The 13,677-nt window shown below is 42.9% G+C and overlaps 3 protein-coding genes across 5 annotated transcripts; 2 read left to right on the top strand and 1 right to left on the bottom strand.

The window, feature by feature from the left end:
* Positions 1 to 123: 123 nt before the first annotated feature.
* On the bottom strand, positions 124 to 2,988 carry LOC104773139. Its single transcript, XM_010497704.1, has one exon. It carries the CDS (start codon positions 2,986 to 2,988, stop codon positions 124 to 126), a length of 2,865 nt encoding a protein of 954 aa, XP_010496006.1.
* A 4,199-nt stretch (positions 2,989 to 7,187) lies between these two features.
* LOC104773140 lies at positions 7,188 to 9,420 on the top strand. The gene is made up of 4 exons (XM_010497705.1): positions 7,188 to 7,695; positions 7,813 to 8,784; positions 8,867 to 8,985; positions 9,091 to 9,420. The coding sequence occupies exons 1-4, from the start codon at positions 7,188 to 7,190 to the stop codon at positions 9,418 to 9,420; spliced, it is 1,929 nt and encodes a 642-aa protein (XP_010496007.1).
* Positions 9,421 to 10,007: 587 nt separating this feature from the next.
* On the top strand, positions 10,008 to 12,365 carry LOC104773130. Of its 3 annotated transcripts, none has more exons than XR_765031.2 (10): positions 10,008 to 10,235; positions 10,519 to 10,842; positions 10,945 to 11,017; positions 11,121 to 11,233; positions 11,354 to 11,438; positions 11,539 to 11,611; positions 11,691 to 11,746; positions 11,838 to 11,890; positions 11,974 to 12,039; positions 12,127 to 12,365. XR_765031.2 is itself a non-coding variant. In XM_019242585.1 (10 exons), the coding sequence occupies exons 1-10, from the start codon at positions 10,093 to 10,095 to the stop codon at positions 12,211 to 12,213; spliced, it is 1,080 nt and encodes a 359-aa protein (XP_019098130.1). In that variant the 5' UTR covers positions 10,008 to 10,092; the 3' UTR covers positions 12,214 to 12,365. The 3 variants fall into 3 exon arrangements, 2 of the variants coding, with proteins under 2 accessions (XP_019098130.1, XP_010495982.1); XM_019242585.1 differs by having other exon boundaries at positions 10,525 to 10,842; positions 11,825 to 11,890; XM_010497680.2 differs by having other exon boundaries at positions 10,009 to 10,235; positions 11,825 to 11,890.
* Positions 12,366 to 13,677: the final 1,312 nt, after the last annotated feature.

A 13,677-nucleotide genomic window follows, 5' to 3' on the forward strand; every position in this document is an offset into this window, starting at 1 on the left:
AGCCATTATTAATAAAAAAGTTTAAGAAAACTTTAGATTTTATTAATATGGATAGCTGGACCCGAAGTGGGCTGCCTACGTACCCTTATCGGGATCAAGCTAAACGTAGCTCGATACAAAAGATTAACTGTAAAAGAGTTTAAGTTGTAAGGAATTCCAGGACCTCGGGACTGGTTTTCCCTCTGAATCCTCGAGCTGATACACCCCATTTTGCACCTCGCGAGTAATTCTGTACGGTCCTTCCCAGTTAATTCCCAGCTTCCCTGCATTGAGCTCCTCGGTGTTCTCGTGGACTTTTCGGAGGACTAGGTCGCCAACTGCCAAGGGCCTGCCTCGGATTTTGGAGTTATAGTACCGAGCTACTGCATTCTGGTAATTCTGGATCCGAACTAAGGCCTGGTCCCGACGTTCATTGATTGTGTCGAGAGTATCCTGTAGGTATTCCTCATTTTCCTCAGCTCGGAATGGGTTCAAGGAAGTACGGACTCCAGGGACCTCTATGTCAGCTGGGACTACAGCATCAACTCCGTAAACCAGGGAGAAAGGTGTTTCATTAGTGGCCCGGCGAGGTGTTGTTCGAATTGCCCAAAGAACGCCTTGCACTTCGTCTGGCCAGCGCCCTTTGCGAGAATCGAGCCGTTTCTTCAAGTTAGCAAGAATGACCTTATTCATCGCCTTGGCTTTCCCATTACCTTGCGGGTAACGAGGAGTTGACTTATTGAGTCGAATCTTCCACTTCGTGCAAAACTCTTCAAACTTCGAGGAGATGAACTGTGGGCCATTGTCCGTGACGATTTCGCGGAGAACACCGTAGCGATAAATTATACTTTTCAGCACGAACTGTTCCACTTCTTCCCTTGTTACCTTAACGTAGGCCGCTGCTTCCACCCATTTAGAGAAATAATCGGTAAGAGCGAGCACGTACTGAACTCCTCCTGGTCCCCGATGCAATGGACCAATTATGTCCATAGACCACCTCATGAATGGGTAAGGTGCGGACACCGAAGACAGGAGCTCGGTAGGCTGGTGGATTGACGGGGCGTGCTTTTGGCATTTCTCACAAGCTCGAGAATAATTTTCGCAGTCCGTGACCATAGTGGGCCAGAAGTAGCCTTGCCTTTTGATTTTGAAAGCCAGAGTCCGACCTCCGGAGTGATTCCCATTGGGACCGTCATGAACAGCTCGCATTAGCATCGCAGACTCTTTACCGGCAACACATGTTAGATAAGGACCAGCTACACTTCGGCGTAAGAGTATTCCGTTGTAGATGCAATACCGTGCACTGACAATCTTGAGTTTCCTGGCCGCCCATTTGTCAGCTGGGAGTTCCTCTTTTTGCAAGTAAGCCCAGATCGGGCTCCACCAATCACCTGCCGCCCAGCTGTTAGAACTCGCACTGCCCGAAGTAGTATGTGGGATAACAGCTTGATTGTCAACTGATGAGCTCGACGATTCCGGAGTTTGACTCGCGTCTAGTTCGGCCAGAGGTGGGTGAACTTCCATCGGAGTAGGCATAGCGGGGACTGGATCCTCTGATGGCAAAGAGTCCGTAGTCACCTCGCGAGCTGCCTCCTTAGCAGCCAACTTTTTTTTATTTGCCCGGGTGACGACATTCGAGCTCTCTAGACGGATGCTTGGAAACTGGATGACTTCGACGGGGATAATCCTAGTCATCGCAGGATCCGAAGTGGATGCCAGAGATGCTAAAGCGTCCGCAGCGGAGTTTTCACTTCGCGGGATCTTAGTGATTTCAAAATCCTCGAATTTAGCGACTAACTCTCGAGCTGTGGACAAATAAGCCTCCATACGACCATTCTTTGTTTCGTACTCCCCCAAAAACTGGTTGGTGACCAGCTGCGAATCGCAAAAAGTTTGGAGTCGTCGGACTCCAATCCCAACTGCGAGGCGTAAACCAGCAAGGAAGGATTCATACTCGGCTTCATTGTTTGACTCGCTGAAAGCCAAGCGAAATGAGTGCTCAATTACTTCGCCAGTAGGAGAAGTGAGGCGGACCCCAATTCCCGCTCCCGATCTGGAAGAAGCGCTGGCAACATACAACGTCCATGGGACTTCAACGTTGTCGCTAATTGAAATGGCTAGTGGGAGTTTGATCAAAAAATCGGCCAGCACTTGCGCCTTAGCACAGGTTCGAGTCCGGAACTCGATGTCGTATTCACTTAACTCGACAGACCATTTAGCTAGTCTCCCGGACTGGCTCGGACTATGTAACACCGTCCGAAGTGGTTGCGTCGTCAGGACTATGATTGTATGGGACTGGAAGTAAGGTCGCAGCTTTCTCGCCGAAGTGACAACTGCTAGGGCCAATTTCTCCATCATAGGGTACCTGGACTCCGCCCCAGTAAATGACTTACTGACATAGTAAATTGGTCGTTGCTCCCCCCGTTCTTCCCGAACCAAGACTCCGCTGACTGCACTGTCCGAGACAGCTACGTAAAGAAAGAGTGGCTCACCGAACTCGGGCTTAGCCAAGACCGGCGGTTCAGACAGATAGGCTTTGAGCTGAGCGAACGCCTCTTCGCACTTCGCATCCCATAAGAAGTTTTTTCCCCCTTTTCGCAACAGCTGGTAGAACGGGAGGCATTTGTCCGTAGATCGAGAGATGAAGCGGTTGAGGGCTGCGATCCGTCCATTAAGGCGTTGCACTTCGCGTAAAGTCCTAGGAGAACTCATAGACAAGAAGGCATTAATCTGCCTCGGATTCGCTTCGATTCCTCTTTCTGTGACGATATACCCCAAAAACTCCCCTGATGGGACTGCAAAAGTGCATTTCGAGGGGTTAAGCTTCATCTCGAACTGATTCAGGATGTCGAAGCAAACTTTCAGATCCGCGAGATGCGAGCTAGCTTCCATTGATTTTACCAGCATGTCATCGATATAGACTTCCATGGTCTTTCCGAGCTGGTGTTCGAACATACGGTTTACCAGCCTCTGGTAAGTTGCTCCCGCATTCTTTAACCCAAAAGGCATCACCTTGTAACAATAAATCCCGCGGTCCGTAATGAATGCAGTCTTCTCCTGGTCATCAGGGTTCATAAGGATTTGGTTGTAGCCGAAGAAGGCATCCATGAAAGACATCAGCTCGTGACCCGAAATGGACTCGACTAGCCTGTCGATATGCGGAAGTGGAAAGCAATCCTTGGGGCATGCCTTGTTGAAGTCGGTGAAATCAACGCAAACTCGTGATTTGCCATTCTTTTTTTTGACTACCACCGTGTTTGCGAGCCATTCAGGATACTTCACTTCGCGTATCTGTCCCGCCTTCAGTAGACGTTCCACCTCTTTGTTGACGATTTCAGCTCGCTCAGGACCTAGCTTCCTTCGCTTCTGCTTTACAGGTCGGAACGTCGGATCCACATTCAGCTCGTGGGAGATAACTTCTGGACTGATACCGGGCATCTTGTCTACGGACCACGCGAAGGTGGCCATATTTTCTTTTAGGAAGGTTATCAGACTGGCGCGGAACTCGCTATCCAATCCCCCTCCGATCTTGATTTCTTGATCCGGAAAACTATCATTGATAAAAATGGACTCAGTGAGGTCACCTTTTAGCTGCGTCCAAACTGGATTCTTGGAGACCTCGAGCTGTGGTTGCTATTGAACCAGGAGTTTGTGACTTGCGAGATAGCAGCTCCTTGCCGTCCTTTGGCTTCCCAGAATTTCCCGGACTCCTTGCGGGGTTGGAAATTTGACGCACTGATGGTACGTCGAGGCCACCGCCTTCATCTGGTAGAGCCAGGGAGTTCCCAAAATAACGTTATAGGCCGCAGGTCGGTCGAAAACCGTGAACTCCACCATTTTAACCACTCCTTGAGTGGACACCGGTAGTGTGATCGTGCCCAAAGACATTGACGTCTCGCTAGTGAACGAGACCAAAGGTGAGGGCGGTCCTACGATGTGTTCTTTCCCGATCCCCATTCTAGCAAGCGTCTCGAGGAAAATCAAGTCTACCGAACTCCCAATGTCAATTAAGATTCGGCAGACCTCGTGGTTCGCCACGTCAAGTGAAATGACGAGTGCGTCATCGTGCGGAGTGTCCAGCTCTTCAGTTTCCTTCTCGGAGAAAGAAACCTCAGGTAGATCGCTTACCGTGACCCCAGCGCGCTTCGGCTGGGGGCTAGCGAGCTTCCGCTGATGGTCTTTGATCGCGGTGATGGAGTTACGAAAGAGGCGCGATCCCCCCATTATCACGTCGATTCTTTTCTTGGGGGTTTCATTGCCATCAAACTGCTTTGGTTTCTTTGAAGGTGGGGCATCTTCGTCCACCCCGGGAGTCACTTTCTGCTCCAACTCCTCGATCGTTACATTTGGCATTCCTCCCGCCACATACTTTTCTGCGAGGAGATGCATCAGCTTCTTGCAGTCACGAGTGGAATGACTGTTGGTTTTGTGGAGCTCGCAATACGTGTCCTCATCTCGGACCCACTTGTTACTTGGGAGTACACCGCTCTTGGAGCGCGGTGAAAATGGAGGTTTGGATGGTGAACTCTTTGGAGAATTCTTTTTAGGAGATTGAGTGACTGCGAACGTGCTAGGCCCGGACTTCGGAGTCGTAGGCGGAGTTTTCTTGGCGGGCGCTTCGAACCGTGGTTTTCCTGTAGTCAGAGCGTTTTGTTTTTGCGCAGCGGCAATTTTGTCTTCTTCTGCGACTATCCAGTTCGATGCCCGGTGTAACGCGTCCAGAATGGTTGGGAACCGATTCATGGATAACTCTTCGCGGAAGCGAGATTCGTGCCAGAGGCCGTTTTTAAGCGCGGGCAGGGCTGTGGAGTCCGAGAGTCCTGGGATCTTAACCTGGATTTCCTTGAACTTTGTTATGTAAGACCGGAGAGATTCTCCACCCTTTTGGCTTAAGTTCCAAAGCTGAGCATCTGTCACCGCGGTTTCGATTAAGCTAGAATACTGCTTGACGAACGAGGTTGACAGCTCAGTGAAATTTGTTATGGAGTCGGCTGCTAGAGACGCGAACCAAAGTAGTACTGGTCCACCCTACTAGCTGCCAAAGTAGTACTGGTCCACCCTACAACAGCTTGCAGTACCCAGCGTCAGCTTCGTGAGGCTCGAGGTCCACCCTACTAGCTGTCAACATGAAAGTCTTGAGATGATTGGTCGGATCCCCTTTTCCTTCGTAGCTCGGGAACTTAATTTTGCCAGTATCTTTGATGCGGACTCGGGCTATTTGATCGGAAAAAGGGGTTCGCCTCGACTCCTCGATCACTCGAAAGATATCCGGAGCTGAAGTGGTTGCACTGTGCATCGCAGACCGCATGTCCCGGATTTCGCTCTGCATGCGGAAGATCTCGGGATTGGTAACATACTCTGGAGTCGAAGTGTTTTCATCCACAGGGAGAGGAAGACGGACTGGAACCTCGGAAGGTCTGGCGACACCGGGCTGAACCGGAGTGTGGCCATCGCCAACCAGCGATGGCGCTGTTTGCGTGTTGACTTGAGGTGGGAATGAATCTCCCGGAGTAACATTTGTTGCTGCCACCAGCGAGGTGGAAGGTGGAGTAACACCGGAAAAATCCAAAGCACGTCGACGTGGGTTTTGGTCGGAGAACAGGAGATCAACCCGATCGGCGTACGCGCGGTGGGAGGCTGAGAGGTCAGATACGGACGTCGTGACTTCCTCCAAACGGGTGGAGACCTGACCCTCCAGGCTGTCAAAACGTTCGGTAAGAGCGGCGGAGGCGGCTTGCTGACGATCGGACTTCTCAGACAAGTCCTGTAAGAGCTTCTGAATCACCTCCAGGGATACATGACTGGGAGAGTTGGTTGCCATAGCGGTGGTTGTGTGTAGCTGATTTGTATATGAAGTCGGAACTAACGAGAGTCAGGCGATAGATCCCCTCCTTCTAGCGCCAAATGTGAGAACTGGAATTGGTTTTCTCCTTCCGAAGTGGTTTGAGTGTGGAGGAGCTTATCACCGTTTAGAAGTTCCGAACTGAATTCGAGAGAGTTTTTGAGAGTGTATTGTATTGCCCTTTTTGGAAAATGTTTTTTTTTCTTTCTTGGCGAAAGACCCCCCTTACATATTTATACCGACCACTTTATTACCTAATTAATGCATAATTAATAGGGCATGATTTGCGTGTCCTAATTAATCGTCTTAAATGCGGGAATCTTTGACCAAGCCCGAGCTGCGAGCTGACCAACGCGAAGCATTCTCGTGCTCTCTTCCTTTCTCCGGGCCTGATGGGCCGATCAGTAATACGCTCTTGGCCCATTAGACACGCCCGGCCTAGGCCCTTTGCCTATTTCCCGAGATGACAGATCGTGGGTACAACACTCCCATCCTTAGGACTTCTTTCTTTCTGATTTTTATTACATTCCTGGAATTGTTTCGTTTCCTGCTTTTTAGTTCATGCTTAGACTCATTTATGTTTTTATTCATTTTCGCTTCTTGTCATGCATTCTCGTTTCTAGTTCTGTGACTCATTTCCGTTTTGCATTTTGATCATTCTAGGATTGTTACATAAAAACACTCTTTGAATTGGCTTAACTTGTGACTTCTTGATTGCATCTTGAGTGATAGTAAACTTTCCCAACTGGATTGACACCTTAAGTATTACAACGCATAAGGTTAATTGAGACCTACTAGGAGACACAAAAATCTTAGTATTATGTATTATTGATATCTTTGTGGCTATACCTCTCGTTTTCACAACCCTTTGTTATTCCATATTTGGTTTGTCCAGTCTCTCTCTACTCCGATTGACCTTTTTCCCAACGTGAGCTGGTTCACTTTCGTGTATCATAGTTTTTGTGGTACAATTCTTTCTTTCTAATTTAATATTACTAAACTAATAACTAATAATTTAATAGCTTAACTTTTAGTTTTGTTATGTCTCTATTTTACTTTGATAGTTTGTTGATGTCTCTGTATTCGTAAATCTGTTGTTGGAGAACATCATATACAATCATGTTTGATCTGTTGTCATGATTTAATTATTTAATTATTTCTTTATATTTATATTTGTCTTTCCAATAAAAATGCAGGGGATTATCATCAAAATTCTGCTGCTATGGCTGAATCTGCAGAAACATCAGCTTTATGAAGAAATTCAAAAGATGTTATTTGGGAATATGGGATGTTGTGTAATCCCAAAAATCTTGATAAGGTGAAGTGTAAGTTATACACGAAAGAATTTTCAGGTGGGGCATATAGGATGAAAGAGCACATTGCAAAGATTCAAGGAAATGTTTCTGCTTGTCCATTATCAACAAAAGAGGATCAAGAAAAGTGTAAAAATGCTATTGATGAAGCAAAGAAGAAAAGGAAAAACAAAATGATGTCAGATGTTGACTTGAGAAATTCTGTAAAGATATGTGATGATAGGGAAGAGGATGTTGAACTTGGAGAGATGGGAACAAAAAAGAAGCCACAAACACTTGGTCCAATGGACAAGTTTGCATCAGATATTAACCCACGACTTTCTTCCATTCCAACAAAGCAACAAAATATAAGTGATGCGCTTTGGAAAGATAGACTTCATAAAGTTCATCAGTATGTTGCAAGATGGGTTTATGTTGCTGTTGTCTCTTTTAATTCTGCTGGGATTGATGAGTTTAAGTTGATGCTTGAAGCTGCAGGACAGTTTGGTCCAGGAGTTACACCACCAAGTCAATACCTCTTACGTGAGCCTTTATTGAAAGAAGAAGTTGGTAGAGTAAAAGGTTTGTTAAAGACCCAAGAAGAAGAGTGGAAGGAGAATGGTTGTTCAATAATGACTGATGCTTGGTCTGACAGAAAAAAAAAAAAAGAAGTATTATGAATCTGTGCATCAATTGTAGAGGAGGAACTATGTTTCGTTCTTCTAGGGAGTGTTCCGAGGGGTCAATTTATTTTCGAGTTTGTTAAAGGATGCATTGAGGATGTTGGTGTAGAGAATGTGGTTCAAGTGATAACCGACAATGCACCAAACAATATGGCTGCAGCTAAGATCTTAAAAGAGAAAATACCAAGCATTTTTTGGACATCGTGTGCTGCTCATACAGTGAACTTAATGCTAGAGAGCATTGGGAAACTCCATAACTTTAAGACGGTCATTGACAGAGCTAAAGGGTTCACCATATTTGTTTATGCTCACCATAAGACTTTGGCAATGATGAAGAAATTCACACAAAATAAAGATATTGTGAGACGGGGTGTCACCAGATTTGCGTCATGCTTCTTAATGCTACAAAGTTTAATGTATAAACAAGAGAAGTTAGAAGCCATGTTTATTAGTACTGATTGGAAAAGGTGTAAATGGGCAAAGCATCCTAAAGGAGTAGAAGCCTATAAAACAGTGAGAAGCACGCAATTTTGGAATGGAGTGAAAATGTGTTTGAAGGTTTTTGGACCCTTGGTCAGAATACTTCGACTAGTTGATGGGGACAAGAAGCCGACGATGGGTTACTTGCATGGGGAGTTAACACAAGCAAAAGTTGAGGTGCGTAGTGGGTTGAACAATGTTGAAAAAAACGTACAACCAATAATGAATATCATTGACCAAAGGATAAAGGGTCGGCTTGACAATCCTCTGCATTTCGCTGCTTATTTCTTGAATCCTTACTATTTCTACAAGAATTCAACCATCCCATTAAAGGATAATGTACTTACTAGTTTTCCCAAGTGTGTGGATGCTTTTTTCCCGGATGATCTTACCACACAGTGCAATGTCATCAATGCTGAAATCACTAAGTACAAAAAGAAAGAAGATAACTTTGGGACACAATGGGCCATCAAAGGTTGTGAAGATAACAAAGATGATTATGATCCAGGTATTCTTCCTTTTCTTTTGATGTTTTTACTATTCATATATAATTTGAAATTTATTAACACATTTATGGCTTGTTTTTCCAGTTGAATGGTGGAGTACTTATGGAACTTCAGTTCCTAACTTGCAAAGAATGGCTAAGAGGATATTGTCTTTAACGACTAGTTCATCGGGATGTGGAAGGAGTTGGAGCTCGTTTGAGGGGGTACAGATTTACCATTTAATTTAATTTGATTCTAAAGTGCTTTCACGTTTAAACTAAATTTTAGTTTAATATTTTACTTTTGGTGGTTTTGTTTGACATATGTAGATACATACAAAGAAGCGGAATCGGTTTGATACAAGTCGGTTGAATAATCTTGTTTTTGTCCAATTCAATACTAGAATTATGAACAAAAGAAAAAATGTACAAAAGGAGAAGAATGTTGATATATTAGTTGCTGATCACGCTATTTATGCTCAAGAATGGATTATTGAGGGTGAAAATGGAGAAGAGGACTTGGATGTGGATTTAGGACTTGGCAGTGGCGAGAGAGCTGGAAAGAGAGCTGGAGAGGGAGCTAGAGAGACATCAATGGCGGGTAATGTGGGTGATGTTAGAGAATTGGATGACGAAGTTGTCATTTCTGATGATGATTAAGATGAAGATGAAGAACATGTCGATATTGACTTTGAGTCAGATGGAGATGAAGTTCAAGATATATACGGAGTATAAAAAAATGATGGTTAATTTTGCTTTGCACTTCTTCTTTCTTTCTTTACGGTTTAACTTTATACTTGTAGAACTGAATATTTTTTTTTTCTGTTAGACATTTGATTTAATTTATTTTTTCTTAATAGTTATTTTATAATTTATATAGTACATATATATAATTAAATAGTATATATAAATATCCATCTAAATTCCACCTAAACACCCGCATATACAACTAGGCATTAGACGTTCATCTATCGCCTAGAGAACGCCTAGCGCGTTTTAGAACACTGGTATTACCTGATCAGATATAGATATCTGATTTAGTAAAAATAAAAACCGATCAGGTTTTATCACTAATTTGTACCCATACCAAACTATTTCGAATTCGGTTTTCAGGTATGGTTAATATGTCCAAGCCTAATCCTAAATTTCCCAAAATTTTATGTCGAAAATAATATTTTTATTGTTTTTTGGTTTTTTTACGGGATATTCTGGTACAGAAAGTTCCAATAAATCGATGGTCTTTGAATCACACAGAGAGTCAAAAACAAAGAGCAAAGAGTCAAAGAGTCAAAGAGTCAAAAACAAGCTCCCGTTGGAACCACATCCCAAGAAATGTTGTCTTCCATGGCAGTTCCTATGAATGGGTTTTTCCAAAGCTTCCCGAAACCTCATAACTTTGTTGTCTTCAAGGGCTCCAGAGTATCTTTGTATGGATCCTTCTTGGTTTCTCACCTCTTCAAGCCTCCTTCTGACAGGTTTTTTTTTTATACTTCTTGATATATATAGAAAGGGGATTTCGAATTCTCCGATAGGTTTTATAATCAAATAGAAGCAAAAGATTAAGTTTTTAGTTTGCGGAATCTTCTTGAAACAGTCTGAAATGTTAAGAAAATGTTGTGTAGGTGTTAGATACTAATTTGACTGGAATTAGCAAAAAAAAAAAAAGAACGTTTTTTTTTGGTTTTGAGGTTTGGCTCGTGAACATATTTGGCTTGTCGGTTTTGTTTGCTTTAGCATTTGATGTTCTTACTGTGTCAGGGTCAGGGTAAGAAGCTTTCAGAAAGGAAGTAATGACTCAGCAAAGCCTCAAGATAGCGAAGATGAGAAATTAAATGTCAATGAGATGCTTAAAAACGAAAAAACCGCAGGAGTTTCTGTAAAGAGAGTCCCATTCATAGCAAAGTTAGGTATGGGGTTAGGATTGGCTCTCGTTGTTACAGTAATATGTGTAACCTTGAAGGGCTCTGGTGGTTCACCTTTTGAGGAGGTTAAGAATCTTTCCAAAGCTTCATCTTCATCTTCACAAGGCTTTACGTTCAATGCCTTTGGGAACAGGTTCATGATTCCAGGAAATGCACCCGGGTTAGCCACAAATCTACCTCTAGAGTTACTTTTCTTATGAATCTGTTTGTGTCTTTATGAAAACAACCCTTTAGTTGCTCCTCCAGTGTCTTCTTTTTGCAGATGGGTTTACTTTTGGTTGCTAATGGCAGCCGGGTGCGGGCTTTTTATTAGCGAAGAGGCGCTAAATATATGGGTCTGTGCTTTATGCTGGTACTTTGGTTTCATCTTCCAATTGGTTAAAATGCTTCTAGTGAGCTTTCATTTTGATTAGAGTTTCCTCTAAATGTGTATGTCAGGTTGGAATCACGTTGGCCCGGATGTTAACTTTGGATGGGACGTGGCAATCCTTTGTTGATTCTTTCTCTCGGAATGCTCCTTATATACTGTCTACAGTTTCATGGGTTTACTGGTAAAAAAAAACTATAAAAACTCTGGTTAAAAAACAACATAGGCCACATGATTCATAACAATCATCATCCAGCTTTATTCTTTGTTGTCTTTGCTGCCAACTTCAATATAATCGGTAAAGGGGGGTTTGTATAAGCGATATGATACCTTTTTACCTTGGGAAGCTCTTCAGACAAAGTGGAGCTTCAGATGATGTTTGTTCAAAGGTTAATCCATTCTTGTTAATTATTTCCCAATTAAAATATGTATCCAAAAGCTGATTGTTTGTCTACTTTTTTGCATTGGTACTGGTCTTTTTATATACAGCTGGGAATAGGTAAAGAGAAAGCAATGAGCATTACTCATGCTGTTCAAAAGTATGGCAACCTCTCAGGTTTTGGTAAGTAGGAAATTGCATGCAGTGGAAAAGATTTTCTTTGTGAATGTGTTGAATGACTTTTATATTGTGTTGAATGCAGTGGAAAGATTTTCTCTGGGAATGAGGAATCCTACAGCATTCTTTGCCGGGGCTCTTGTAAGTGTGTTGCGGAGTTGATGATTCAATATGTAGCATATGGTAAACCACACCTATCATATACATGAACCTTTACAGGGAATATCTCCAGAGTGTTTCTTTGCAGGAGTTTGTTGTGGCGGCTTGATTACTCTTCCACTTCAGGTTTACCTGCTTTTCTTTTTTATATTCTATTTCGATTTTTTTTTTTTGTTAGAATGGGATACTGATTCTAACAAATGTTTCAGCTGGTGATTGGGTTTCTCCTTAGAGAACGCCCCATGTTTGCTCTTGCAACAGTAGCAACTGCAGTGGTGAGTAGAGTAAGAGAGAGACAGAGAGAAAACTGATGTAAATTGCTTTTACACAAGTTTGAAGTTTTGGTTCCTATACTTGTGCAGGGAATATGGACGATCTTCCCCTACGTGGTGGCTGCATCCACAGCTTTGTTCCTCTACACTCGCAGTCGCTACTCCAGCAAAGATTAGCTCTTCTTGTTACTACTACTCAATATAGAAAGATGTAAGATCATATAAAAAATATCAAATATAGTACTCAGCCAACCAATACTAATGGCCTACATTGTTTTAAGAGTATTATGTTCAAAGAATGAATATACACACTACACTAACTTGCTCAATTGACTTTTCCTAGAAACACTGTTTTGTGTTTTGAATTGTGACATTTCTTCGATTTTATTCACCTGATTCTCAGAGTATCATACAAATCATTTTCGTTTAGAGAAGGCAAAGACCATAATAGAGAAGGCATCTGTAGTTAGTTCACTAATCACTTTTAAAGATGCCTTTTCTATAACACAAGTAAGTCTGTTGATTGTTTAACAGAGTCATCTTCAAACTCCATTTTTGTTTTTTGTTCATTTTAACAGTTTCGTGGAAGCTGTTTCAAATTGTAAACGACTGACACGGCCTCAGTGACCATAGTAATCAAGATTCTACTATGAAGAACAAAAGAATCAACATGTCATTCATTTTTGGTGTGGATGATTTTAAAGATTCTCTTTGATTACAATTGTTATGACAAGTGCTGGGACTTCTCTTCATACATTTCGGCGGCGGAAATGGTGACGAGTGACGACGGCGGCGGCTCAAGACAGTTCGGTGCTCTTCTCTTCTCCTTCTTTAATCTTGATCGACGAACCGAACCCAACCGAACCGAACCGAAGTATTTTTTAAGTTCGATTTGACTTCGGGTTATGGATGAGAACCGATCCGCAACTGTTAAGTTTTAGTTCAGTCTAGTTCTGTTCGGGTCGGTTCGGGTACCCGAACTAACCGAAAATGAAACAACTTAAATGTCTTAACCTGATTTTAAGATTTGTTTGGTTCTCTTAAGTCGAAACTTGCGGCGGCGTCTCATTTCCATCAGAACTTGCACGCTGCTTATCTCCGACGGTCGGAGCCTTAGTTTCTGACAGTTATTCTCATCTCCGTGGGTAAAGGTTTGTGTTTTCGTTGATGTTTGTTCGATTTCAATTGACCCTCATCTCAAAGTCAGTTACTTCAAAAAAAGTTTTGTTCTTTCTCACTTGTAGAGTTCTGATGTGATGTTATAAGGTGATGATTTAAGCGTGATTGTGAATCTGCTTGCTGTTGTGATGAGTATGATTTGAGCATTTTGAAATTTTTTGTAGATAATGTCTTCGCCTTCTTGTCATGGCAACAACGATGACTTACTTGATGAAGAGGTTCAAGGAGAAGAAGAACAATTTCAAGTTCAGACTAGTGTGGGAAAGAAAAGAACAGAAACTGAAAGATCAAGTTCTGAACTTCCACCAAAATCAAGGATGAAGATTGCTCAGATATCTGATATATGGCAACACTTTACTCCCGTTGATCTTGATAGAGAGAGCACTGGTCGTTGTTGTGGTAGTGATGATGATGGTAGCGGTAATCTTAAATATGATCCAGATCTTTTCAGGAGATCAGTCA

The sequence above is a fragment of the Camelina sativa genome, unplaced genomic scaffold (genome assembly GCF_000633955.1).
Source record: "Camelina sativa cultivar DH55 unplaced genomic scaffold, Cs unpScaffold00462, whole genome shotgun sequence".
Taxonomy (NCBI): domain Eukaryota; kingdom Viridiplantae; phylum Streptophyta; class Magnoliopsida; order Brassicales; family Brassicaceae; genus Camelina; species Camelina sativa.